This window comes from Narcine bancroftii, chromosome 6 (genome assembly GCF_036971445.1).
Source record: "Narcine bancroftii isolate sNarBan1 chromosome 6, sNarBan1.hap1, whole genome shotgun sequence".
Classification (NCBI taxonomy): Eukaryota; Metazoa; Chordata; class Chondrichthyes; order Torpediniformes; family Narcinidae; genus Narcine; species Narcine bancroftii.
Window position 1 is genome coordinate 204,721,764 of NC_091474.1, and position 26,977 is coordinate 204,748,740.

The 26,977-nt window shown below is 40.1% G+C and overlaps 1 protein-coding gene across 1 annotated transcript in view; it reads left to right on the forward strand.

Annotated features, from left to right (window-relative positions):
* Window positions 1-3,454: 3,454 nt before the first annotated feature.
* The window catches only part of sgk1 (serum/glucocorticoid regulated kinase 1), an 89,529-nt gene continuing 66,006 nt past the window's right edge, over window positions 3,455-26,977 (forward strand). The window contains exon 1 of the mRNA XM_069887283.1: window positions 3,455-3,620. Coding sequence (XP_069743384.1) covers window positions 3,465-3,620 — 156 coding nt within the window. The 5' untranslated portion in view covers window positions 3,455-3,464. The remainder of the gene's footprint in view (window positions 3,621-26,977) is intronic.

Genomic DNA, 26,977 nt, shown 5'->3' on the forward strand with positions numbered 1-26,977 from the left:
TAAGCTATACCATTGGATACAAACTAAAATTGGTAAACTATACTAAGGAGCATGGTAATAGAGCATCAGTGAAAGTTTTTGGGGCAACACCTACAGCAAAAATAATAGGAAAATGGAGAAAGTAAGAACAACAGCTGCTAAGAAAAGGTCAATGTAACCTTTGTTGTCCATCCCCACATTGGCCATAACTTGAGGTGGAGTTTAAAAAAAAAAGGGTGATAAATGAGATGAATTCAGGGAAATGCGTTTCTACCCGAATGATAATTAATGAAGCCAGGAGACGAGGAGTAGAACAAGGGGATAGGTTTTGCAGGAACAGGTTAGTGTTACCAGTTCATGAAAAAGTAGGGGTTGTCAATGTGTACAAAAACGTCCATTGCACGGAAAATCCCTGCCAATTATGGAGACAACAGGAAGAGTGAAACATCCCACTATTTCACAGGGATGTGAGTGGGTGAAGAAACCTTGGAAAAATGTAAGGATTGAAATTATTGAGAAGTCTTTTTATCTCTGCTGGCAGCTTGTTTTTAATGAAATGTTTTCCGCTATCGCTAAGCTACTTTTGTTTTCTCTTGTAAATTACACCAGTATTATTATTAAAAAGATTGATTTTTTTCTGTAGTCCAAATTGCATATTTTGTCCAAGTTTTTTTTCTGGATTAATGTAGCTACACATTTCAATAACTTTAAATTAAATGCTCACCCATAAATAAACTTTTTAAAAATTCTTTATATTCCCTGCTGAAATGGAGGGGGTGTGTGTGTTGGCGGGGTGGGGGGGGGGGAAATCTTAAGTGCCATCAAATACAATAGTTAAACACCAAAGAACATTCTCTTAGTGTTTGAAATCTGAATCTTCCTGGAAGTCTCCTGTGTCTTCAGGCATAGATCGCTCTTGAAGAGTGTCACATGGATGGGAGGGGGAGGAGGAGAAGACAAAAAAGTTGCATTGTTAAAACTGTCTCGCCTGGCCTTGGGTGGGGTTGGGAGGAGGTCGGAGAATCTTACAACTTCTCCCCAATCTCGAGAAGCCAATCATTTGTCCTATGTTAAAACATTAATTTCAGCCTCGGCTCATTCTTCACCATTTCTTTTCCTTTGTAGTCCAGGTACCAGCAAATCTGATATGGGCGCTAGATATCCATATTGTACCCCATTCCATAATACCAGCACTGAGAGACTCAGCTCCAGATGATGTTTGTGGAGTCCTGAATGCTATTTATCTTGGTGACATCTTCCGTTTCTTTCTAGTATTTATAATGTCACTTTGATGATGATGTATCTTAGTTTCCAGTGGTTCAGATGCAGCCTGTCATATGGTTGGCTTTTCTGGTAATAAGTCCCAATCATTACTTCCAATTTTCATCTTAAGTACTAAAACCAAGAGGATGAGATTTCAATGTCTTTGCTGAAGCCTGGTTGTCTGAGCTGTTCTGATCTTTCAAGACTTCAGCAAGTGACTAAGAAAGCCCTTTACTACAGGCAAAGTATTTGTTATAACATTCACATTGTTTTCAAGGAAGAATTCCAGTAGTCAATTCCAGTAGCAATAGACAAAGACAAATTAACCTGTGATATTAATAGTGGTATATGGTCTCCATCGGTCGTGGTCAACCATGGGAAAACCCAGGATGGAGATCCATCTATTGCCCATGCAGTGAGACCACCACCCCCCCCCCCCCCACCCACCCACCCACCCATGGTAATGATGTGTCCAAAGGAACGACGAAAGTCGATACAATTTAGTGCCAGCAGCATCGCAGGAGTTGCCATGCTGGTGCTGAGTACAGCAGAGCTTTTAGGTCTCAAACTCTGGATTTTTCCTGGGGATTTACTCCCAAAGCCTTTCCCATAAGTGGGTATAGCCACAAGGCAGTGAAGGTTTGAAATTGGAGTTTTCCCTCTCTTAGATGAGTTTCCATCTGTGATTAACAAGTTCCATCTGGCTGGGGCAACTGGTTTCAAGGCACCAGTGGCCTAATTTTGCCCCTTCAGTGAGAACAGCTCTGCTGGGCATAAGAACTATGTCACATGTGAAGGCCAGGAGTTGGTTGTCAGAGGCCGTTTGAGATACTTTTAATGCAAAGAAAAAGATAACTGCTTTGATTACTTTGACTGATATAATGTCCCATAAAAGATGTTGCATTTCTGATTGCATAAATAAGATTGAAAGTGAACATGAAACATAACTTTCCTCACGTTGGGGATGATTTTTTGCTTGTGCCAGACTGGAAGGGTGAGTGCAGATATACAATTTAATGTTGGCAATGTTAGGAAGATTAATTGTGTCTGTTCATGTATATAAAAGTTCAGAGAAACATTAACAACATTCATCTTATACAAGGCAATATATTGATCATATAGATGTGAATGCTGGTGTGATATTTATTCAGGGTCATTGGAAAGAGTTCAAGGTGGGAACATTAAAGTGCTAAATTGGTAAAACTAGGATTTTGTTTGAACCAATTCAATGTATTTACTGCCTGATAGATGTTTTGGTGATCAGATCAATAAGAGTTGAAAATAAAAAGATCAAAATGGTCACAAATTCACCAACATTGTCATGAGCTTAGATTGGTTGTCCATCCATTGACCATCCTCCTGAGTGTAGACACTTTACCCTCCCACTGATATCTTCCTCATATTGAATTTGTTACTCAACCACTGCCCATTCTCCTGGAGGCAGATGAGTCTCCACACTGCTTGCTTGAGAGTGGACAAATGACCCATCATCCTTGTGCATCCTCTGAGCTTTACATCACATCAGGACACACGAGTTGTCTTGGTGCCCTCCTTTGCAAGTTCTCATTTGTCCCAATTTCATTCAACTTGAAATACTTATAAATCAAATGTCTCTGTTTGAGGACAAATTTATACATTGTTATATGTGTCAATTGTAGGTTAATGTAGCGGCTAACACTGTTACAGTGCCAGTGCCCACCATTCAAATCTGGCACTGCCTGTAGGGAGTTTGTATGTTCTCTTCGTGTCTGCATGGGTTTCCTCTGGGTGCTCCATTTTCCTCCTACCCTTCAAAACGTACAGGTTGAAGGTTAATTGGCACAGGCTCATGGGTCAAAAGGGCCTGAAACTGAGGTGTATGTCGATAGCTATATTATCTGTGCTGTGACTGTGGAGAGAGAACAAAGTTAATATTGCAGGTTGAGAAATTTATATTGCAATTGAGAATTTCCAGTATTTCCACCATTTTCTATTTTATTTCAAATTTCTAGTAGTGACTGTATTTTCTTCTTGAAATCATCAATTTCTTATTTGTTTTAAAGCAAAATGTGGGATACTTTCATGATCATTGAACTATCCATGGTGCAAATAATTATTTCTGTTGCCTGTGTTTTAGACTGAGGAAGTGAATGGCAAGCCTGGTGGCTTTACAATAACTTAACCTTACCATTTTTGTCCAGGTCCGAAAATGGAAGAAAAAGGACAGATTCAAACCAGAAAAGATGCTGGTAATAAAGACAGATGATCCGGATTCCTATGTATCCAAGTCAGGCAAAGCCCCTAGGTTGACAGCTCAGTCATCCAAAATGGAATGTCACTGCTGTCAAGGGAATATTGATCATAAAGCTGATGGATTGTGGAAAACCAGGAGTTCCAAGGTAAAGCAGCTAAAAATCATTCTAACATTATTCTTAAAAAAAAGTTAAAACTGTTGGACTTTTGTTTGGAAATTATTGGCCAGGGCATCAGAAGTTATGGGGAGAAGGCTGCGCAGAGTGGGCAGAGTTGGGAAATGGATCAACTCATGAATAAATGGCAGGGCAGACTCGATAAACTGAACGGCTTTTTTCTGCTCCTATGTCTTATGGTCTTATTGTATAAGCCCTGATTCAATTTTATGCTGATAATCACAGAAAAACAATTATTTAGGACAATGTTTTATTTTTCATTGATTCAAGAATTTGCAGGCAATGAAGGCTTTGTATTAAAAAGCCATCTTTCATAATTGTTGGCAGCTGATTCTTTTCTATTTGATTTGTTGATGGGCAGCAGCCAGTTTATTCACAGTGGATGTCAAAAATAGCAACTAAGATAAACAATCAGTTAATGTGAATGGGTAAAGTCAGTTAAAAGGTTTGGATATTAGGCAATAGTGTAAAGTGGACAATATTGATTTAACATCACACCAGAATCTTTCTTTTTTTTAAAATGTATTTTATTAGCAATAATAAATCATACAATCAAAATAAAATCGAATACATAATATTTTATGCCATAAAACCCCCCACCTCAACCCTATCCCCCCCAATCCCACCCAAACCCCCTCTAAACTACCCCAAAAGAAAAGAAGGAGGAAATCTATAACAATGCCATTCAATCATTTGCCATGGATTGGGACCGCACCATGGGAAAGAAAATATTAATAATTTAGTCGCATATGTTCCATGTACAGGCTCCAAGTTTTAATAAAAAAGGAATAATTATTTTGTAAATTATATGTTTTTTCTCTAAAGGAATATGATCTCAACTCCACATGCCATCGTTGGATACTCAATTTAGTTTCATTTTTACACGTAACTGCAAGACATTTCCTAGCCACTGCTAAAGCTAATCTTAAAAAAGCTATTTGAAATTTATCTAATTTTAATTCCAAACTCAGTGTTTTAATATAAAAATATCTTAAGATCATGTGAAATTTTAAATTTAAACATAACCTCAAAAAATTCCTTTATTTTATTACAAAAAGGTTTAACCGTCTCACATAACCAAACCGAATGTAAAAAGGTACCCACTTCCTTATGGCATCTAAAACATAAATCAGAAGAAACAAATTTATATTTCTTCAATTTATCAGAGTCAAATATACGATGAATAAAATTATAATGGACCAATTACATTTACAGTTTTAGTCATACTATCCTCACATATAGACATCCAATCATCTTGAGAAATAGATATTTCCAAATCTTTTTCCCACTTCACTCTAGTTTTATCAACATCTAGTTTAGGGATTTTATTCTGCAATAAAGCATAAATATCAGATTTAATTTTTTTTCTTACCATCACCAGTAAATAAAATTTCAAATTTAGACCTTGTAGGAAGCCTCAAAGTACGACCGAATTTATCTAAAAATAAAGCTTTAACTTGATAATAGGGAAAAAGAGTACTCAAAGATATTTCATATTTCTCTTTCTTTCTTTGAAAAGAAATAAAATAACCCACCTCATAACAATCTTCAACCAATTTAATTATTTTTTTCTCCCACAACTTCAAAAGTTGATTATTAACTGTGAAAGGAAAAAGCTTATTTTGAAACAAAGGTGTTTTTGCCGAAAATTTCCCTTGGGTGCCTATAATTACATTCTTTTTATTCCATAATCCCACCAAATGTTTTAACACTTGTAATTTATAATTACTTAATAACTGAGAATTCCATCGATAAATAAATTGATCCATCTTCTGTTCACCAGAAATCTTCTCCGATTTTTATTTGCATTGAAATTAACAAATGCAATTCAAGCTTTTATTTACACATGTCATACCCACCTCTACAGGATTGCTCTGTAAAATGCACTCTTCCTTAAAATTTGTTCTTAAAAATATCTTAAATTTTCTCTCAAAAATGCTCTGTATTTTCAGGGACGCTGTTAAACTTTACCATTTCATGATACCTGGCAGTGTGACACTACCGCACTCCTTCAATGTCATCTTATATCAGTGAATCACCACAAATGCCATATTTCTAGGATCACTAACTGAGATTAGAGCAGGTAAATCAGAGGGAAATTCAGCCCTTGCTTGAAGCATGTTCTGAGGTGGCTAATGAGGCCAACGTGGGACCTACAAACTCTTCTACAGATGGGACAGATGGTGAATGATGGGTTGGACAGGCAGTTTGTGCCCCTTCTACACTTTACACTGAGCTCTGTGGAGTTTGAACTGGAGCTGAGATCCACCACCTGAAGTAATTATGGAACAGGGATTTCCAAGTGTCAGGGGCAATGTTGGTTTTTCTCAAGGAGATTTTGGTAGCTTCCTTGAAATTTTCCTCTATCCTTAGAGTGATGACCATCCATGACAGAGCTTGGAAATAGAATGGAGTCCACCTTCTGCAGGGACCACTCCTTCCATGACTCCCTTGTTTAATCCTCCCTCCCCACCAATGGTCCTCTTGGCACCTACCCCTGTGACTTCAGGAGATGCTCCATTTGGCCCCACATCTCCTCTTTCACCACCATTCAGGGCCCCAAACAATCCTTCCAAGAGAATAAACATTTCACTTATCAGTTTGCAGGGATCATCTACTGCATCCAATGTTCGTATTGTGGTCATCGGAGAGACTGAGCGCAGACTGGGAGATTGCTTCATTAAGCACCTCAGGCTCTGTCCACCATAAAAGAGTGGATATTCCAGTGGCCACCCATTACAATTCCCCATCCCATTCCCATGCTGACATATCTGCTATGGTCTCATCTGCTAGACTGAGATCACTCACAAATTTGAGGAACAACACCTTACCTTCCATGTAGGCACCCTTCAACCATATGGCTTTGACATTGACCTCCAGTTTCTGTTAAACCCCCTTCCCCCATTTTTGTTTCCCTTTCTCCTTTCTCCCATCTCACTCTCTCTCTCTCTCTCTCTCTCTCTCTCTCTCTCTCTCTCTCTCTTTTCCCTCTGTCTCCTTTCATAGAGCCAAAATCAATTCTTCATCATTATCCAACTAACACCTTTTGACTGTTAGGTCTGGACTTCTCCCCCTCCCATTCTTCCCCTTTAATCTCTAATCTTGCCTGATTTTTGCGTACACCTTGAAGAAGGTCTCAGGCTCAAAATTTTGGTAATTCATGTCATTGGCAACAATTAATGCTATGAGACCGGCTGAATTCCTCCAGCATTTCTGTATGTGTAGATGATGTGGCCAGACCAACAAAACTGACTGTGTATTTCGTATCTCATTGCTTGAGATGTCACTGATATTAGTTTGCTTTCCAGGCTAGAGGATTTGGAGGAATCATGGGGATAGTGTTGGAAATACCACTCTGATGTTTTGAGATGCTTTCTGTAATAGAAGCATTCAGGAGGGTAAGGATCACTGTTGGCAATAACTTCAGTGCTATGTCCTGATCTTCAAACACCCCTTTTCTCATAGGGCTAGCTGGCACTCTGAATGGAACGGTGAATTGTATCATAAATGCACGCTGATCCTGAGAAGTGATTCCCAAGGTAACACAGTGGTCCAATTCATAGATCTCCTGTTTCCAAGCTCCTGTGATTTGCGTTTCCCATGTGCAGAGTTTTGTTATTCCTCTGATCACATGATTTTGTCCAGATATTCATGTGTCCTTGCACATCCCAAAAATGTATAACTTTGAATTTCCCTTTTTGTATTGCTGAGTGGTAGAATTTGGGGGGATTTGAGGAGACATGCAGAGAGAAAAATGGGATTAATTTGGGGTTAGAATAAATGAGTACTTGCCTTTCAGTGTAGACTTGTGGGCTGAAGGGCCTCTAGTCTTTCCATGCTATAGAACTCTCTGGCTCTATAACTCTATGGTATTGAAAATGACCCACATTTTTCAGTGAGATGTTTTAATAGTAGATAGAGTGGATGTTGAGAGTCAGAGCCACATCCTTGTATGTTTTAATGAAAAAAGAAATATTAGCTTGGCATAATGGTGGCACGGTTAATGTAACGGTTAGCACATTGCTGTTACGGTGCCAGTGACCGGGATACGAATCCCACACTGTCTCTAAGGAGTTTATACATTCTCCCCGTGACTGCATGGGTTTCCCAAGGGTGCTCCAGTTTCCTACCGCCCTTCAAAATGTACAGGGTTGTAGTAGGTTAATTGGGTGGGATGGGCTGTATGTTTAAATTTAAAATTTAAATTAAAAAATCCAATTTAACTACTGAGATTCTGGTGACTTTGATTCTGGGGTCAAGTATCTTTCCATCTGCTCTGCAGATTATTTCCGCTCTATTGGGAAGCCTATAGAAGCTTGGGTGAAGAATGCATAAAGAGCGAAGGTGGGACACCCTCTTCAGATTGGTTGGAAACCTGGCATGCCATTAATGGTGCAGAATAAAGCCAATCTCGGATATAGACCAATATTCGGCATTATAAGCCCAGTAAATTAAACACTGCACCATCATTCCTGGTTATTGATGACTGCAGTCATGAGAAGCTCATTGCAAATTTCAGCATCATGAATATTTGAGAGTTTTACTCCCATACTGCACGATTGAATCAAAGAGTGTTGCAAGCAAGAAGGAACGATTATTTCAACTATTAGCAAGTTGCAACTGGAATATTTCGATGTTTTATCAAAAAGCAAGCATTTTTCTTTGGCTTGGCTTCGCGGACGAAGATTTATGGAGGGAGTAAAAGTCCACGTCAGCTGCAGGCTCGTTTGTGGCTGACAAGTCCGATGCGGGACAGGCAGACACGGTTGCAGCGGCTGCAGGGGAAAATTGGTTGTTTGGGGTTGGGTGTTGGGTTTTTCCTCCTTTGCCTTTTGTCAGTGAGGTGGGCTCTGCGGTCTTCTTCAAAGGAGGTTGCTGCCCGCCAAACTGTGAGGCACCATGATGCACGGTTTGAGGCGTTATCAGCCCACTGGCGGTGGTCAATGTGGCAGGCACCAAGAGATTTCTTTAGGCAGTCCTTGTACCTTTTCTTTGGTGCACCTCTGTCACGGTGGCCAGTGGAGAGCTCGCCATATAACACGATCTTGGGAAGGCGATGGTCCTCCATTCTGGAGACGTGACTCATCCAGCGCAGCTGGATCTTCAGCAGTGTGGACTCGATGCTGTCGACCTCTGCCATCTCGAGTACTTCGACGTTAGGGATGAAAGCGCTCCAATGGATGTTGAGGATGGAGCGGAGACAACGCTGGTGGAAGCGTTCTAGGAGCCGTAGGTGATGCCGGTAGAGGACCCATGATTCGGAGCCGAACAGGAGTGTGGGTATGACAACGGCTCTGTATACGCTTATCTTTTTGTTTATGTTTACATCCGGTACCGCACGGATGGCAGTCTCTTCAATCTGAGGCGCCTGCAAGCTCACACCAAGACACAAGAGAAACTTGTCCGTGAACTATTCTTTGCAGACGATGCCGCTTTAGTTGCCCATTCATAGCCAGCTCTTCAGCGCTTGACGTCCTGCTTTGCGGAAACTGCCAAAATGTTTGGCCTGGAAGTCAGCCTGAAGAAAACTGAGGTCCTCCATCAGCCAGCTCCCCACCATGACTACCAGCCCCCCCACATCTCCATCGGGCACACAAAACTCAAAACGGTCAACCAGTTTACCTATCTCGGCTGCACCATTTCATCAGATGCAAGGATCGACAATGAGATAGACAACAGACTCGCCAAGGCAAATAGCACCTTTGGAAGACTACACAAAAGAGTCTGGAAAAACAACCAACTGAGCAAGCATTTATGCAACAATAACTATCTATTGTTGGCAGATAGTCCTTTTTGATTGGTAGATGAAAACCAGAAATATTCTCCCATCCCCTGACCAATTAATAATGGTGTCACTCGTATCCTCCTCATGTAGAAATAATGCTTTTTTTAGGCTCACCTACTGGTATGAACTGGTATCCATTCATTGATGCATGACTTTACTTTCAATATATTTAATTGGAAACAGAATAGCATTGTGTGCAATTTTTAGAAATTCTACAGTATGTGAAAAAGATTTAATAAAAGAATGTTGGATTAGTGATTTTTGGAAGATTTTTATTTATTTGTTTATTTTTTGTGTTGGTCTGCATTAGCAACGTGCTCACTACTTAAAATTGATTTTACAATGTGATATGTTTCTGTATATAGTTAAGAAAACCAGAAAGATTTGGGAACTTGCAAAAAGGTGAGTGGAAACAGAATAATCGTGTCTTTAAATCCACTAATCCAAACCAAATTGACTATATCCTGTAATCTAGGGAGATATCTGTGTCTGAATAATTCTTGAGTATCCTTGAATTTAAGGTTCAATATCTTTTTTTCAGAAAATGCGATATTACACAAAATTTCCAACATTCTACCACAAGGCAGACAAAGATTCGGTATCAGCAGAAATTGCCCAGTGCCCCTTACAGTCAGAGAAAGAAAATTTAAAAAAATGTTCTTTCAGAGTAACTGAATGTCCATTAATTTGCCTCCAGCACTCCCACAGCCTTCACCATCATACAGCCTTCAGTCCACATTATCAGCGACCAGGGCTCCAGATGCAAACCTCTGATCCAATTGGGAAGCGTCTTGGTTTGGATACCTGGTACCCTTTCAGCTAGTTTTGAGCTAGTCTTCAACAGTCCAGAGCCTGGTGCGAGTCTCTTGACTGCAGTTATCAACAGTCTGTAACCTGCTTGTGTTCCTCACCTTGAGCCACCAACGGCCAACAGTTTGCGTGTTCTTCAGCCTCTGAGCCCCTAGCTGGTCCACCACCGTGGTCACCGTCCCTTGGGTCTTCTCCTCTGCTTCACCTTCTCAAACAGGGGGTGACCTCCCCGTTTTCTGGTGCCCTGAACCAGTCCTCTGCTTCCCCGATGTCAGCCTAGTGGCTGCTGCCAATCATAGATGGACCCATTTTGGACCCATTTTGGGCCCATACCCCATGATTGCAGAATTTAAAAATAAACCTCTGTCAGCTCCTTTAACAGGGCCAATTAAAGCCTGAACAGAGCTGATGGCAGTCAGACTGGGTGGTTGGACCCTGTGGGGTGTGCACTAGTGGCAGCGCTGCCATTACAGACATCTTTTTAGGTATTCAACTGTGAACTCACTATGTCTTCAGCTGACTTACAACCTCCCTTTCCTCCTTTAACTACCCCTTTAAGACTCTTGCCATCTTTTGACCAAATATGGCGATAAGACTAAATATATTGTATGTCTGCATTCATTTACTTAGGGTGCCATTGAACTACAGAGAGAGACAGCACGGAAACAGGCATTCAACACATTGAGTCACTTACCACTCATTTCTGCTTATTTCATATTAAGCCATTATTTATTCTCAGAATCAGAATTTCTTGACATGAACAAGTCACAAAATTTGTTGGTTTTGCAGCAGTCTCACATTCATATAAGCCACCTTACAAAAATAAATAAAAATAGTGCATAACAAGTCCAAGCAAGGCAGTATCTTTAGTTCATTGATCATTCAGGAATCTGATGGCAGCAGGGAAGAAGGTGTCCTTGTGCCATTGAGTGCTCGTCTTGAGGCTCCTATGCCTTTTACTCTATGGTAGCAGAGTGAAGAGGGCATGGCCTGGGTGGTGTGGGTCTTTGATGATAGATGCTGCTTTCTTTTGACATCAGCTCTTGTAGAAGTGAGGTCTGTTGCCTGTGATGTCACAAGCTGAGTTAACACCTGCCTGGAGATTTTTCTTGTCCTGAGGGTTGGCACGTCAGTACCAGTCAGTGATGCAACCAGCCAGAATGCTCTCCGCTGTACATACCGAATCCTGTTATGTCATGGATTCTTATCTTGTTAAGTAGCCTCAGGTATAGCAATAAAATCGGTGGTGTGGTGAAGAATGGAGAAAGTTGGTTAAGTTTGCAATAAGATTCAGATCAACTAGGAATGCCGGCAAATGAACGTCAGATGGAATTTAATTCATTCAAGTGCAAACTGATGTATTTTGGGAAGTTAAACAGGTCCAGGAAATATACACTGATACAACAGAGAGACCAAAAGATACAAATACATAATTCCCTGAAGGTGGAATCACAGGTAAGCAAGGTGGCAAAGAAGCTGCTTGCATGTTTTCCTTCATTGGACGAGGGATTGGGTACAAGTGTTGAGTCATAATGTTACTGCTGTAGAAGATGTTGGTGAGACCTCACCTGGAATACTGTGTACTGTTCTGACAACCATTCTATGGGAATGGTGGGATTAAGCTGGAGGGTTGCAGAAAAAGTTATCAAGGTATTACAGTACTTGAGGTCTTAAATTATCAGCATAGACTGGATAGGCTGGAACTTCTTGGAGCAATGGAGATGAGAGGTGACCTTACAAAGGTTTATAAAACCATTGGTGTAGGAAAGTCTAAAACCAGAAGGCATAAGTTCAACAGTTGAAGGACAGAGGAGCAGTTGATATGCAGATCAAAATCAAGTTCAAGACAAAAGGGTTGAAAAAAGAGAGACTCAGCAGATGGCAGTTGATTGTGAAATTGTGGTCAAGTGATGCAAACATCACTATAAAATTGAGGGACTATGTAGCAGAGTGGTCATTGAGGGATGGGCTGAGTCAGTAAAAGGGGCTGTGGTGGCGCAGGAGTTGAAGGAAGAAGGATTCAGCAGGAAAGCACAGATAAGGGCAGGTTTTAGATATCATTTCTTTCCTCTATTGGGAATGGCAGCCAAGACAGGGGAATGCTCCTCTTGCAGAATGTGGGTTGCCAGGGAAACTAGCAGTATTCCTGATGACTTCATCTGTGAGAAATGATCCAGCTACAACTCCTGAAAACCCAAATTAAGGAATTGGAGCTGGAGTTGGATGAACTATAGACTATTTAAGAGGCAGAGGGGGTGATAGACAGGAGTTACAGGGACAATATCACACCTAAGAGGGGGGTAAATGGGTGACTGTCAGGAGAGGGAAAGGGTACAGGAAGGCAGCTCAGGGAACCCCTCTGGCTGTTCCCCCTCAATAATAAGTATAGCATTTTAAATACTGTTGAGGGGGGAGAGGGAAATGACCTTCCATGGACAAGCCAAGGAGATCAGGTCTTTGGCATGGAGTCTTGTCCTGTGACTAAGAAGGGAAGGGAGAAGAGGCAAACAGTAGGGAGAGGAGATTTCATAGTTGGGGGGTCAGATAAGAGGTTCTGTGGAAGAGATTGAGTAGTCTGGATGTTATGTTGCCTCCCTGGTGCCACGGTCTGATATATCTCAGATTGAGTTCATGGTATTTTCAGGAGGGGGGGGTGGGTGAGTGAACAGCTGGATGTTGTGAACTGGAGGGGAACTAATATCCCTGTAGGAAGGTTTGCTAATGAGACAGGGCAGAATACAAAATATGTGTGGGGGAACATTTTGGGTCCAGTAATCAAAATGCCATTAGTTTCAAGTTAATTATAGAGAAGTATAGGTCTAGGCCTACCTGTTGCTTCAATTTCTTGGCGTCATCTGGCATTAAGGAAAATGTAATGTGGTTAATGTTGGCTGACTTTGTTTATGTATGCAGCTTCATAGCAAGGGTTCTGTTGCCATTCAGTTTCAAGGGGCACAATTGTGATTTTAATTTGGACTTTCTCAATCTGCAGGGGCCCTCTGAATGACCATGGTCCCTCCCATCTGTGCTGCCCATGGGCTGGTGTCAAGCTTGCTTTCCATTGGCTTGCTGCCCTGTTGAACGTCAGGTGGCCGATGACATGTATCCGCTGTCAAGCTATGCTGCATGCGCCCTGGGCAGTGCGAGGGGAGGAGAAGAAGCAGTGTGTGCCATCACGACGTCTTTGGTACCATTGTGGCTTGGTTTGGGGCCACTGCTTGGTCCCGCAAAATGTCAGCCCGGCCTTAGTGTTTGTGCCACCGAAGAGGGTGGGAGTGAAGGAGCCAGCTGTGGATTGAAAGCAGCGGAGATGCAAGAGGGCCTTGGGTTTGGGGGCACTGCCAGGCCTTAGAGGTGACTGTGGATTTGCACCTTTCAGCTTTGATTCTTCCAGAAGAAATGGCACTAGAGAGGCATCTGCAAGTACAGCCTGGAGAAGAAGGTCAGCAGGGACAAGGTAGGTGGGAGGTGAGGTAGATGGATGGACTGGGGAAGGAAATGCTGCATTAGGAGATCCCTGCAGCATTGAGAACTTGTATTTTTGAGTTGATTTTTATGGTAACATTATCTAAAAGATGGGTGTCAGATGTTTGGATAGGGAGCACATTTTCAGTGCTTCCCATAGGTGCTATTTTAACTAGATAGATCACTGGACTGTGAAAAATGTTTTCAAAACTTGCAGCAGGATCTGAACCAGCAGGAAAAATGGGCTGAAAAACAGCAGAAGGAGTTTAATGAAGGCATTTTGGAAGGCAAATGGAACATATTAACAAAGCAAGAAAGGATGTACATGGTAAATTGTAGGGCACTGAGGAATGCGGTACAACAGGGGCATTTGCAAAATAGATACACAAGTCCCTAAAAGTGGTGTTGCAGTTTGATAGGGTTGTAAAGACATCTTGTGGCATATTGGCCTTAATAAAACAAAGTATTGAGTATAGGAGGTGAGATGTTATAGTAAAGTTGTACAAGATATTGGTGAGGCCAAATTTGGAGTATAGTGTGCAGTTTTGGTCAACTAACTAAGATTGAAAGAGTGCAGAGAAGATTTACTAGGATGCTGCCTGGACTTCAGGAACTGAGTTACAAGGAAAGGTTAAACAGGTTAGGACTTTATTCCCTGGAGTGTAGAAAATGAGGGAGATTTTGTAGAGGTTTTTAAAATTGAGGGGGATTGACAGAGGAAATATGTTTTTTTTTTCAACTGAAGGGAGGTAAGATATAAACCAGAGGAAATGGTTTAAGAGTGAAAGGGGAAAAATTTAGGGGAAACGTAAGGGGAACTTCTTCACACAGTGGTGGGAGTGTGGAATGAGCTGCCAGCTGAAGTGGTGAATGCGGGCTCAATTTTAACATTTAAGAATTTGGCCAGGTATATGGATGGGAATGGCATAGTGGACTATGGACTGGATGCAGGTCAATGGGGCTGGGAGAAAATAAATTGTTTTGGCACAGACTAGAAGGGCCAAAAGGCCTCTTTGTGCTGTTATGTTCTATTCTAAAGTTTAAGAAGAGGTGAAAAATCTAAAGAAGACCTGAGGGAGTTTTACTACTCAAGGGGTGGTGGGTACATGGAAAAGCTGCCAGAAGAAATATTAGAGGTGGCACAATTACCATTTTAAAGGTACATATGGACAGATACATGGATAGGAATGGTGTCAAGTCATGAAAGATATATGCAGGCAAATGGGGCTAGCTCCTTGATTAGCATGGATAAGTTGGGCTGAAGGGCTTACTCTGCTGTGTAACTGACTATACACGAGGAGGATTCTAGAGTGGCCATTTCACCTGCCAAGTTGCAGGTCTTGGAAAAATCACTTAAAGAAAACCTATGCTGTCAAAGGGAGAACATGCAATCTCACACAGATAGCACCCAAGGTCAGGATTGAAGCCAGGTGCCTGACACTGAGACAGCAGCTTCACTCTTAGATCCAGTATAAAAGATTTAATGTTTCAATTTGTATTTCTGGGTTTAAGGTCACTGGCATTAGTTGACTAAAGCAGCCATTCTCAACCTTTTTATCGGCTATGATCCCCTGAGGACCCTGCTCAGAGTTTATGGGGCCCCCTTTTCCGAGGTAGTGAAGTTTTGGTTTCCCTAGTACTTCTAGCAGAAAATACAAAACATGTTTGTGTTGTGTGAGATGAAAAGAAAACAAGGCTTTTACTTCAATATGCTGTGAACTCTGCGGGGTGGGGTGTGGGGGGGGGGGGGGGGTAGGGCTCCCATTGAGAATGGCTGGATTAAAAAAAAATAGATAATAATTAACAGAAAAAGTATTGTGGCAGTGAATGTAATGTCAAACAAAGCAGATGAAAGAAAACTTCTGGTTGCATTGTAGAAAGGGAGCTTCCTTTTCATTGTTTGTCTATTAACTGGCTTCTGAATAGACTCAAGGTTAGAAGGGATTTTAAATGATCCAATTTTTGAAAATGATTTGGTATAAATTTATTATTACAGATCCTTAACTAAATTTAAGAATGTTTTTTTCTAACACTCACCGCACTGTTGGAATGTTTACCATTACTGAATGCACTTTCTAATTTTTAAAGTGTATCACCTGTAATGATAAAAATCATTAAGAAGAGGTGGTCCATTTATTCAGAATTTTAGGTCAGGCAGTTCATTCCATTCTGACAGTTTTAGTCCCTAGCATTTGTTGCTTCAGAGGTAAAAGCAATTGATATTAAAATTCTGGGCAGCTAAAAGAGATTTGTGGAGAAGTATCCAGTTTTGATGTGTTTACTTAAACATACACAAGCACGACTTTTATAGCATATGACTTTGTCAAGTGTTCACTAAATTTCACTCAACCTTCTGAATTGGAGGTTGCGGTTGGACAACACGCTCCAGAGACTTGTGTACAATAATCAGGCTTCAGCTTCCAATGTGTTATTGAGGGAATGGTGTTCTGTCAGAGATGCTTTCTTTTGAATGGCACCAATGCTTTCTGTTTCTTACAAGGATGTCAAATATTTAATTATACTACTTGGAAGAGGAGTAATGGAGATATTCTTGTTCTTTGGGTCAATGTTTTTTCCAATTGACAAATTCACCACACTGTGTTTGAGATTTTTTTTTTGTTGAAAAACTGCTTTTCTAACATCCTAACAGTGACTAGAGTTTTAATGTGTTTCATTGACTGATGAGAACTTTTTAATGTAAATTGTTCTATCTTGAGGGATGGCAATGTGAGTTGAGGTAGAAGTGACTGGGGAGATGATTTTAGGGGAGGAACATTCTCCTTCAGGTTTGACTCTTCATGGATTTTTTAATGGCTTAAACTGGTCTTTCCGAAAGCGGCTTCACAGTTCAATTTTCTTGCACTCTGAAGTACCTCTTTTCCAAACCAGACACCTGCATTTGTTTTACTGTCATATGAATAATTAACAGATGCTAACTTCCAAATTACACAAAATGGAGCCTGATCTACATGACCTGCCCTTGGGTCAAAATAGCATCCATTGTCAAGTTCTTGTATCTAAATCTCTGAAGCTACCCCTTATATCCATGTAAATCTTCTTAACATCCCAGCATACTTCATAAGGGGTAGATTTTACTGTTAACAACTTGTCTCGAGTGGTTTTATGGATAAACCAGAATACAATTTTATTCTTTGAACAAGGGAGCAGCACAGTTAGTGTAGCAGTTGGCACTATGTTGTGACATGGGCAGCATTCAGGGCCAGGTCTGTAAGGTGTGGGATTCAAACTATTCAAAATGTACTGGGGGTGTAGATCAATTGGGTACATTTGGGCAGCAAGGGCCTGTGAGCTGAAAGGGCCTGTTAATGTGCTGTATGTCTAAATTTGAATTTAAGATGAGTAGGTACATTAAAAATAATTGTTACTGCAATAAAAATAGAATTTACATGATACATCCTGCTATTAATGATTTCAAACAAGGAAAGTCATTATTTTCAGCAACTTTAATTCCCTATGAGACTATTTTTAAAGAAACTCTAACAGCTGGATTAGAAATCAAATAATGTCATGTGCGGAAGACACAGACTGCATTACACAGATGCATTACTATCCTTGGAAAAGCACATGCAAATTGAGAATGAAGTAATTTGGTGGTACTCTGTCAAAACACCATCTAGCAGGGGTGGCCAACTTTTAAATTTTTAATTTAGACATGCAGTGCAGTAACAGGACATTTTGGCCCACGAATCTGTGTCGCCAAATATCCTACACCCCTGGTATATACTCGCGAGATGAAATGGCCTGTTATCGTCCTCCATATCTAAATTAAAAGGTTTCCCACCCCTGATCTAGAGTCATTATTTAAATTCAAGAAGGAAATTATAGACTTCAAGCCAGAATTTTTTGTTTCCAGCAATAATTTGGTCAAGAGGCATGGAAATCAACTTTCTGCTCTGTGCTTCGATCTCAGTTCACTGGTGCTGGTAATAGAGGTGCTGTTAGCACTGTTAAACCCTTTGTCTAAGGAGGAAATTGTCGCTAGAGTTCTGCTTCACAATTCACGCAGCAAAGAGGCCACTTATTTGAATTGAGATCTAACTTGGAAATGGTAAATTACTCGTGTCTAATGGCTTTCTCAATGCTGAAAGCTGTTTGAGAAATGGTCAGCTGGTGGGTTGATCGAATCTTTAATACTGTAGAAGTCAATACTTTGATAAACAGTGTGAGGGTTATGCTTAATATTTAGAAAGGTGTCTGAAAGTTTCCTAGTGACTGGACTGAGGTTCCATGTGGTAGCATAATGAAGTGATAGTCCAAAAAGATCAGACATTGAATTTTTGCAAGAGCAGATGCAGATTAATTCCCAATTCTGGTAGAAAAATGCATCATGAAGAAAACACATCAGTGCCTCTACTTCCTCAGGAGTTTGCAGTGGTTTTGTATGACATTAGCAAATCTGGCAAATTTCTAGAAGTGTGGTAGAAAGTGTGCTGACCAGCTGCATCATGGTCTGGTATGGAAACACCACTACCCTTGAGCGTAAAGCCCTCTAAAAGGTAGTGGACACAGCCCAGGACATCACAGGCAAAACCCACCTCACTATTGAGTACATCTACAGGGAATGCTGCTGTCGGAGAGCAGCAGCAATCATCAAAGACCCACACCACCAGCACATGCTGTTCTCACTGCTGCCATCAGAAAAGAGGTATAGGTGCCACAAGACTCAAACCACCAAGTTCAGGAACAGCTGCTACCCCTCCACCATCAGACTCCTCAACAACAAACTCACACTCATACAAGGATCTTGTGCACTTTATTGACTTTTTTTGTTTTCTGTATTGTGCAGTCGGTTTGTTTCTACTTGTTATCTGTTTACGTGTTTTGTCCTGTGTAAAGTTCATTTTTTGCACTACCAATTAGTGATTTTTCTGCTACACCTGCAGGAAAAAGGAATTTTATGATTATATGGTCATGTCTGTACTCTGACGATAAATCTGAAATATTTCCATTGTGATTTGAAGAAATAATTTTCTTTTTTGAAACAAGACCAATTTTTCTATCAAAAACACAAATCTGAGGAAATTTAGCAAGTCAAACAGTTATTTACACTGCAAAGATAAAGATACTTCACCAATGATTCAGGCTGGAGCCCTTCATCAAGGGCTGAGTACATTTTGCTCATAAATTGATGAAGGGCTCCTGCCTGAAACATTGGTGAAGTATCTTTATATCTTTGCAGTATAAATAACACTGTTCGACCTACTAAATTTCCTCACCTTTGTTTTTACTTCAATCAATGTCTGCAGAATTTCATGTTTTATTATTAATATTCCATGTTGAAGATCATGTGGTACAAGCTATTATGCTGGGAAGATTTGTTTTCAGCTTAAACCAGTCTCTCAAATGTATTTGGCCTTTTACTGGGCTGTTGTTGGTGTTCATCATTTGTTCTCCAGTATGACCATGATATCTAGTCTTTAATGTTGCAATGTGCACATAGGCAGCTGCTGAGACCTTCACTCGGATGATTGAGCTGTAAGGGGGGGTGGGGGTGGGGGTGGGGGTGGGGGTGGGGGTGGGGGTGGGGGTGGGGGTGGGGGTGGGGGTGGGGGTGGGGGTGGGGGTGGGGGTGGGGGTGGGGGTGGGGGTGGGGGTGGGGGTGGGGGTGTAATCCATTGCTTGCCGTTCCCTGTGGGTATTTGTCAATGTTCAAACTCATCAGGCAAGTTTGAGAAGAATCTTTCAATCTTTTTCTGTCCACCACATGCCATAGCCACTGGACTATAATACAATTGCTGACACAATGTCTGAATTATCAGATTAGGATTCTAGTGACTTGATAGAAGTCTTGAGAGACACGTTCAACCCTTCAGCAGCCGTAGAATTTGAATTCAATTGTTAAACTGGAATTTGGAAAAATAAAATGATGAATTCACAATTTCCATGAAAATTATTGGATTCTTATTTAAAAAATTCTATCTGGTCCTTCAGGGGAGTTATTCTGCTATTGTAATCAAGTGGGACTCCAGATCGACTCTTAAGTCAGCTTACTTGCTTAATTTTATCAAAACCACTTCTTTTAACCAAAGAAACAACAAAATTGGATAGACTACCAGGGCATTGACATCCAGTTCTCTAAAACTATTCCCAAACCATTCAAAATCTCTATCAAACATCAGGGTGACTGGATTCTAAATAGGGGAGCTATCCTACCATTTAGAGTCCAGTCTGAAATGGTCCCATCAATGATTATAACTTACAGAAATTGTCAGATGTCTCCATCACAATCTCCATGTCCATCTTGTTCCAATGGTAGGCTGGATCCACCAAGTATATAGGACAGAAATGTACAGGAGGGAAGGTGTAGCCCTTGGAATTTTCAACATTGATTCAATGAAATAAGGTGAAATAGACCATGAAAATCTCCTCTTCTACCATCCTCCGTCAACTGATGAACAGGCTCTCCTCTATCAAACAAAGAAGCTGGAGGGATTTAGTGAGTCAGGCAGCATACATGGAGTGAAACAGGCAGTTGATGTTTTGAGATCCTATATCCAGTATTGGTTCCAGATTTCAATTTCAATCAAGTTAATGTTTATCACTCTTTGTACTGAGGTATAGGTGGAAAGGGGAGATGGCATGCACACAAAGGGGTTGGGAGGCTAGAGGTGGTGGGACTGGATCGTGAGAGGGTACTAAGGTTTTCTGATCATCGGAGGTTCTGATCTGGAGCTTGGAGTGCTCATGGTTTGAACTGGACTCTGTGTGGCTGGAGGTGAATCCACAGACCCTTGGTGACTCTGAGGGGATGCTCTTTTGCTCCTGTTTCTGACTGTAAGAGGGGCTTCAGGCAATTTCTGCTGATGGTGAATTTGTTTGCCTTACAACAGAGTGAAGCAAGTTCTGTGTAATAGGGATCTTGAATCAATAGGAATCTGGGCAAATGAAGGTGGTAGGAATGGAGTGGAGAGACAGGGAGGGGAGGAGAACCTGTAGGAAAAGTGGTGAGAGCAAGGCAAATATTGAAATGGACTTTGAAATTGAGAATGGGAAATGATGGGCAAAAACAGTCAAAAGCTATCACTATGTTCTCTCCAAATCTTGCTGCTCTATGACCACATCCTTTTTAGAACTTGCTATCATCCAATGAAAATCCCTACAGATCTGGTCATCAATGTGCTCAGTCTGATCTATTGGGCAGGCCACATCACTCGTGTCCAACAGCAGTCCTGAAAGAGGTGAATTACAAGGTGGACAAAGGAAAAGATTGAAAAATGTACCTCAAGGTGCTGGTGAAATCGTGCAACATTCCCAGTGATTTCTGAGTCACTCTCAAAGTGGAGGAGGGGCATTCAAGCTGGTAGAGAACATCAGGACCATGAGGAAACATTGCAGACACAATGGGTGGAATGCGTCACTTCACAATCATTCACGCACTCAGCTTTTCAGCAACTTCCTCACCTAGGACTCTCCTAATCTGCTATTCCTACAGTAATCTGCCTCAAAACCCAGAAACTTTGAATGGAATCATCATCCTTAATCCCACTTGAAGTCCTGTGAAAAAGAATTGTCAATGCTTGGACAATTAAATGGGTAGCATAGCTGGTGGTGGAAGGATATCCAAGAACATGCCCATTTTCAATGATGGAGTCCAGCATATGAATGTTCAGGAAAAGGATGAAACATTTGCAGTCTTCCTTACTCAGGTGCTAATTAGATAATCCATCCCTGCTTCTTCTGAAGAGCTGGATTCTGAAGGTGAAATTAGATTAATTGTTCTTGCCATCAAGGCAGCATTTAACCAAGTGTAGCATCAAAGGCAAAGCAGCCTTTTGGCTGGAGTCATACCTCTTACAAAAGATGATTGTTGTTGTTGCCAGAACTCATTCTTCATAGCCCTACAACTTCATTGCAGATATTTCTCAGGGCAGTGTCCAAGGCCTAACCACGTTCCGTTACTTCATCGATGATTTTCCTTTCACCTGAAGATGAAAAGTGGGGATGCTCTCTGATGATGGCAGAATGTGCAATTCCATTTGTAGCCCATCAACTCAAGAAGGAGTTCCTGCCTACATGCAACAAGGACCAGACATCATTCAGATGAGAGCAGATAAATAGAAAATAACATTTATGCCGCAAAACTTGGTCAACAAATTTCAAGTCAATGTTTCCAGATTTCAATTTCATTCAAGTTGATGTTTTTTTTTAAACTTTATTTAAGATTTTATAACATGAATAACATATAGGATTACATTAAAAAAAATTAAGAATAAAATAATAAAATTACAATTCAATATCAGTAATCTAAATAAACTATACCCTCCCCAATAATTATTACACATTAATAACCCAACTCAAATTAGTCCAACCCCCCATTTCCCCCCCAAAAATAAAGAGTGAAGAATTAATAAAGTTAATAATATGTGAGGAAAAAAAACCCACTTACAAAAAAAACAAAAACATAACCAATTAAAATACTATCAAAAAGAAAAGTAATTAATACTAAGATATTAGACTTAAAAAACATATTTAAATCAAACTTAAATGCATATATTTAACAAACGGAGTTAAGATGAAACATATATTTAACTCAAACTTAATATAAAATATTAGTAAAGTTAGTAACATTATCTATCAAAAATTCTTAAAAAAAAATGAAAAAAAAACTTTCTCTATAGAGATAAACCTTCACCAAATATCAACTAACTTCACATCTATCATCATATTAGTCACATAAACCATCATCTTAAAACAAAATTCAAACCTCATTAAGCATTGTACAATTCAATTTTAGTACTCTTCCACCATTTTTCCCTTTTACTCTTGAATAGTTATCCAATAAAAGCTCCAATACCACATTTAAATATCCCCAATCAATACGTTAAAATTCAGATATCCAAATAATAAAAACACATCTACAACAAAATCTATATCTTAAGTTGATGTTTATCACCACTTGGACAGAGATATAATGAATAGATATGTTCTCCAGCAAGTCCTGCCATTCATATAGCAGAATAAAACACCGTATGGAGAGTAGAGTTACAGTGAGAGAGATAAAGAACAAAGTCTGCAGATGCTGGCATCTCATGCAATACACAAAAGTGCTGGAGAAATTCAGTAGGTGACACTGCAACCAAGGGGAGGTAAAAGGCAATTGATGCTTTGGGCCTGAACCCTTGATCATAAAGGGGCAAAAAGAAAGACAGACTCCTAAATAAACAGGTGGGGGAGGAGTAGAGGCTAACAGGTGAGAGTGAGCAATCAGTTTGAACAGAGGCAAGGCAATCTTGGAGATAATCAAATCAGTGATCCTTGATATGGAATAGCATTGCTATCATTGATTAACCCACTATCTGAGGATCAATATTGATCAGCAATTCAACTGGATCAGCAAATTTAATACCATGGCTACAAGACCAGGTCAGAGATTGGCCCAAACTCAATGATTACATTAAGTAGAACCAATGGAGCTGATGCAGGGCAACACCACCAGCTGCACGTTCACCTCCTAATGACCTGGAAATATTGTCATTCCTTAATCTTGGTCTAAATCCTGTCTCCATACTCAACAACACCATGGGTGTACCTTCACCAAAAAGATTGCTATGGTTTAAAAGGGTAGTTCACCCCTGTCCCTCAAGGACAATTCCAGATGGATAATAAATCTCAGCTTTTGAACTGATACCCCAGATTTCCCCTCCCACCAAATAAAAAAATTTTAAAAATAAATAAATGCTCCATATACAGTATTTTCAGTGAGAGTTTCTTATCAAAGTAGGAGCAGACATTTGCTTCCCACTCAGTTCTGGAACATCTAGACAACAACACATACAGCTACTCTTCAACTACAGGTCAGCCTTCAACCCCATTATTCCCTCAGTGGTGGTCAACAAGCTCCAAACTTAGGTCTCTGCACTCCCCTGCAACTGGATCCTTAACCTCCTCATTGGAAAACCAGTCAGTATGAATTGGAAACAGTTTCTCCTCCTCACTGATGATCCATACAAGTGCAGGTTTAGCCCATTGCTTGACTCATTCTACACCCATGACTGTGTGGCACAATTTAAATGCCATCTATAAATTTGCCAATGACACCATAGCTATTGGCAGAATCACACATGACAGTGAGGAGGTGTAGAGGAGAGAGATCAGCTAGTTGAATGGGGTAACGACAACAACCTTGTACACAACATTAGCAAAATCATGGAACTGGTTGTGGACTTCAGGAAGAAATTTGGAAGATATGAACAAATCCTCATTAAGGGGTCAGCAGTGGGGAGGGTCAAGAACTTCAAATTTATGGCTGTCAACATCTCTGATCTGTCTTGCTGCTTCAACGTTGAGGCAATCATGAAGAAGGCTCACCAGTGGCTATACTTCATGAAGAGATTTGATATGAAAGACTCTCAGAAATGTCTATAGGTATACATTGGAGAGCATTCTGACTGATTGTATCACTGACTGGTATGGAGGTCCTAATGCACAGGTCTGGAAAAACTCCAGAGTTGTTAACGCTGCCAGCAACATCATGGGTTTCAGTCTGCACTTCATTGAGGCCATCTACAAGTTGAGGCATCTTAAGAAAGCAGACTTTATCCTCAAGGGTCCTCATCACCCTGGCCATGCCCTCTTCACTGCTGCCCCCTGCCGCTTGAACTGCCACTCTCTGCTTCACAGCTGGATTCTCCCTTTGTTCTCAAATTACAAGCAATTGGCGAGTCAGTATTCAGCTGTACCACACGTTTGACAGAGTTGTTAATAGAAATCCATTCTTTATAATGACAGTCCACAGTCCAAAAGGTCAGTCCATTGGCCATAACACATCCCACCCACAAAGAAAATTTTAGTCTGAAAGAACAAAATTTTAGTAATTAATTGAGGTGTCATAATATAAAACAAGACACTATGTTCATTTACAAGCACACATGGTAACTAATTTCATTTTCAAAGTTTAGCATTGGATAAGACAATCAGCAATCACATTATCCTTTCCCTTAATGTGTGTTATCATCAAATCATTACTCTTGTAAAATCAAACTCCAATTTAACAAGCGCCTATTCTTATTCCTTTTTTTTTTTTTTTACACAAAGAATCCTATGGATTATGATCAGTGTACACCACAAGTGTTTTTTTAGCTGCACAAATGTACACATAAAAATGCTGTAGAGCTAACAACTCTTTCTCTATGGTGGAATAATTCTTCTGATGATTAAACTTCGAGAAGTAGGATACAGGATGGTCAATATCATCATCATCCTTCTTCTGTAACATCACCACACCCACAGCTTCATCACAGATATCCATGGCTAATGAAAATAGTTTATCTAAGTCAGGTGACTTGAGAACTTGTTAGTGGCATAAAATGGTCTTCAATTTTATAAATGTTTCTTGGCAACATTTCAGCCAGTCAAATTTTTATCCCATTTTAAGCAATTTTACTAGAAGGAGTGTAATATCTGCAAACATTTACAAAAATTGCGATAGTAGCCAATCATTCCCAGGAACCTTCGGGTTTTCTTACTAATTGGAACATGGAACTCAGAGATAGTAAAAACCTTTGCCTCAACTGGCATAAAGTGCCCTCCCTACAACATAACCCAAATAAATAACAGTTGCATGGCCAAACTCACTTTTACATAAATTAACAGTGAGATTTGATTTTGAAAGTCGATTAAAGAATTCTTCCAACTCCAGGACATGCTCTTCCCACATGTCACTACTTATAACTAAATGATCACCTGCGTACTTCAACCCCTGAATTACAGAATTAATCATTTTTTGAAATGTCCCCGGAACATTCTTCATTCCAAAGGGCATGACATTGTACTTATAATGGCCAGAAGTTGTTACTAATGCAGAAATCTCTTTACTCCTATCTGTTAAAGGAACACACCAGTAACCTTTTAACAAGTCAATTTTAGTAAGAAATTTTGCCTCCCCCACCTTTCTGTACAATTATCTACTGTAGGAACAGGATAAGCATCTGTCTTTGTCAAAGCATTTACCTTCCTATAGCCAGTGCAAAGCCTAACAGTTCCATCCAGCTTGGGCTCCAAATCACAAGGTGAACTCCAATTTAAAATAGAATTTCTAATGATACTTCAACATGGAGTCAATTTCCTGATTTATTAGTCTGCACTTTTCCATATTCATTCAATAGGGATGTTGTTTAATAGGTCTAGCATCACCTACATCAACATCATGATAAGCTATGGAAATTCTCGCGGTATATCTGGAAATAAATTCTCAAATTTTAAACATAATTGTTCCATTTCTTTCCTTTCTAAAGTTTTGAGATGAGTTAACTTTATTTCCAGGTCCTGCAAAACCATGGAATTTTCCAACCTCTGTATTCTCAGTTTTTGTGTCCCATGACGTTCTCTGAAATGTGTTTTACTTTTCTTCTCATTATCCTGGTCAATAACAATCACTTTTAGTGAAAGTTTAGAGTCACCTTGAGGCACCTACTCAAAGTATGGCTTAATTATATTCACATGACAGACTGATTTTCTTGTCTGTAATTAGGTATTTCAATAACATAAGTGACCTCACTGATTTTAGACTTAACTTCATATGGTCCTGAAAAACTAGCTCTAAGAGGATCTGAATGTGTAGGAAACAGAACCAACACTTTGTCACCAGGTTTAAAATTTGTAATTTTTGCTTTGCGATCATACCAAACCTTCATCTTCTGTTGAGTGGCCTTTAAATTCTCCTTTGTCATTTCACAAGCTTTATGCAATCAATCCTTAAATTTAAAGGCCTAATACAACAAATTTAAATGCACATCATTATTAATCAACTGTTTTTTTAATAACAGTAAAGGACCTCTCGCCTCATGTCCAAAAACCAAACTCGAATGGACTAAAACCAAGTGATTCTTGAACAGACTCCGTCTCTGCAAATAAAAGCAAATGAAACCCTTCATCCCAATCCTTTTCATTCTCAAAACAGTAAGTGCTCATGATATTTTTCAGCATCGAATGGAACCTCCCCAAAGCCCCTTGACTCTCTGGATGATATGTAGAAGATACAATCTGCTTAGCTCAATTCATAAACCACTTGTTGGATTAAGCCTGACAGAAAATTACTCCCTTGATCTGACTGAATTTCTCTAGACAGGACAACCAAGGTGAAAAACTTTAACAAAGCCTTCACAATTGCCTTTGCTTTAATGTTTCTCAGAAGAATGGCCTCCAGAAACCTTGTAGCTGCACACATAATTGTCAACAAATACTGATTCTCAGTTTTGGTTTTGGGCAATGGGCCAACACAGTCCACAATCACTTTTGAGGCTCGCCA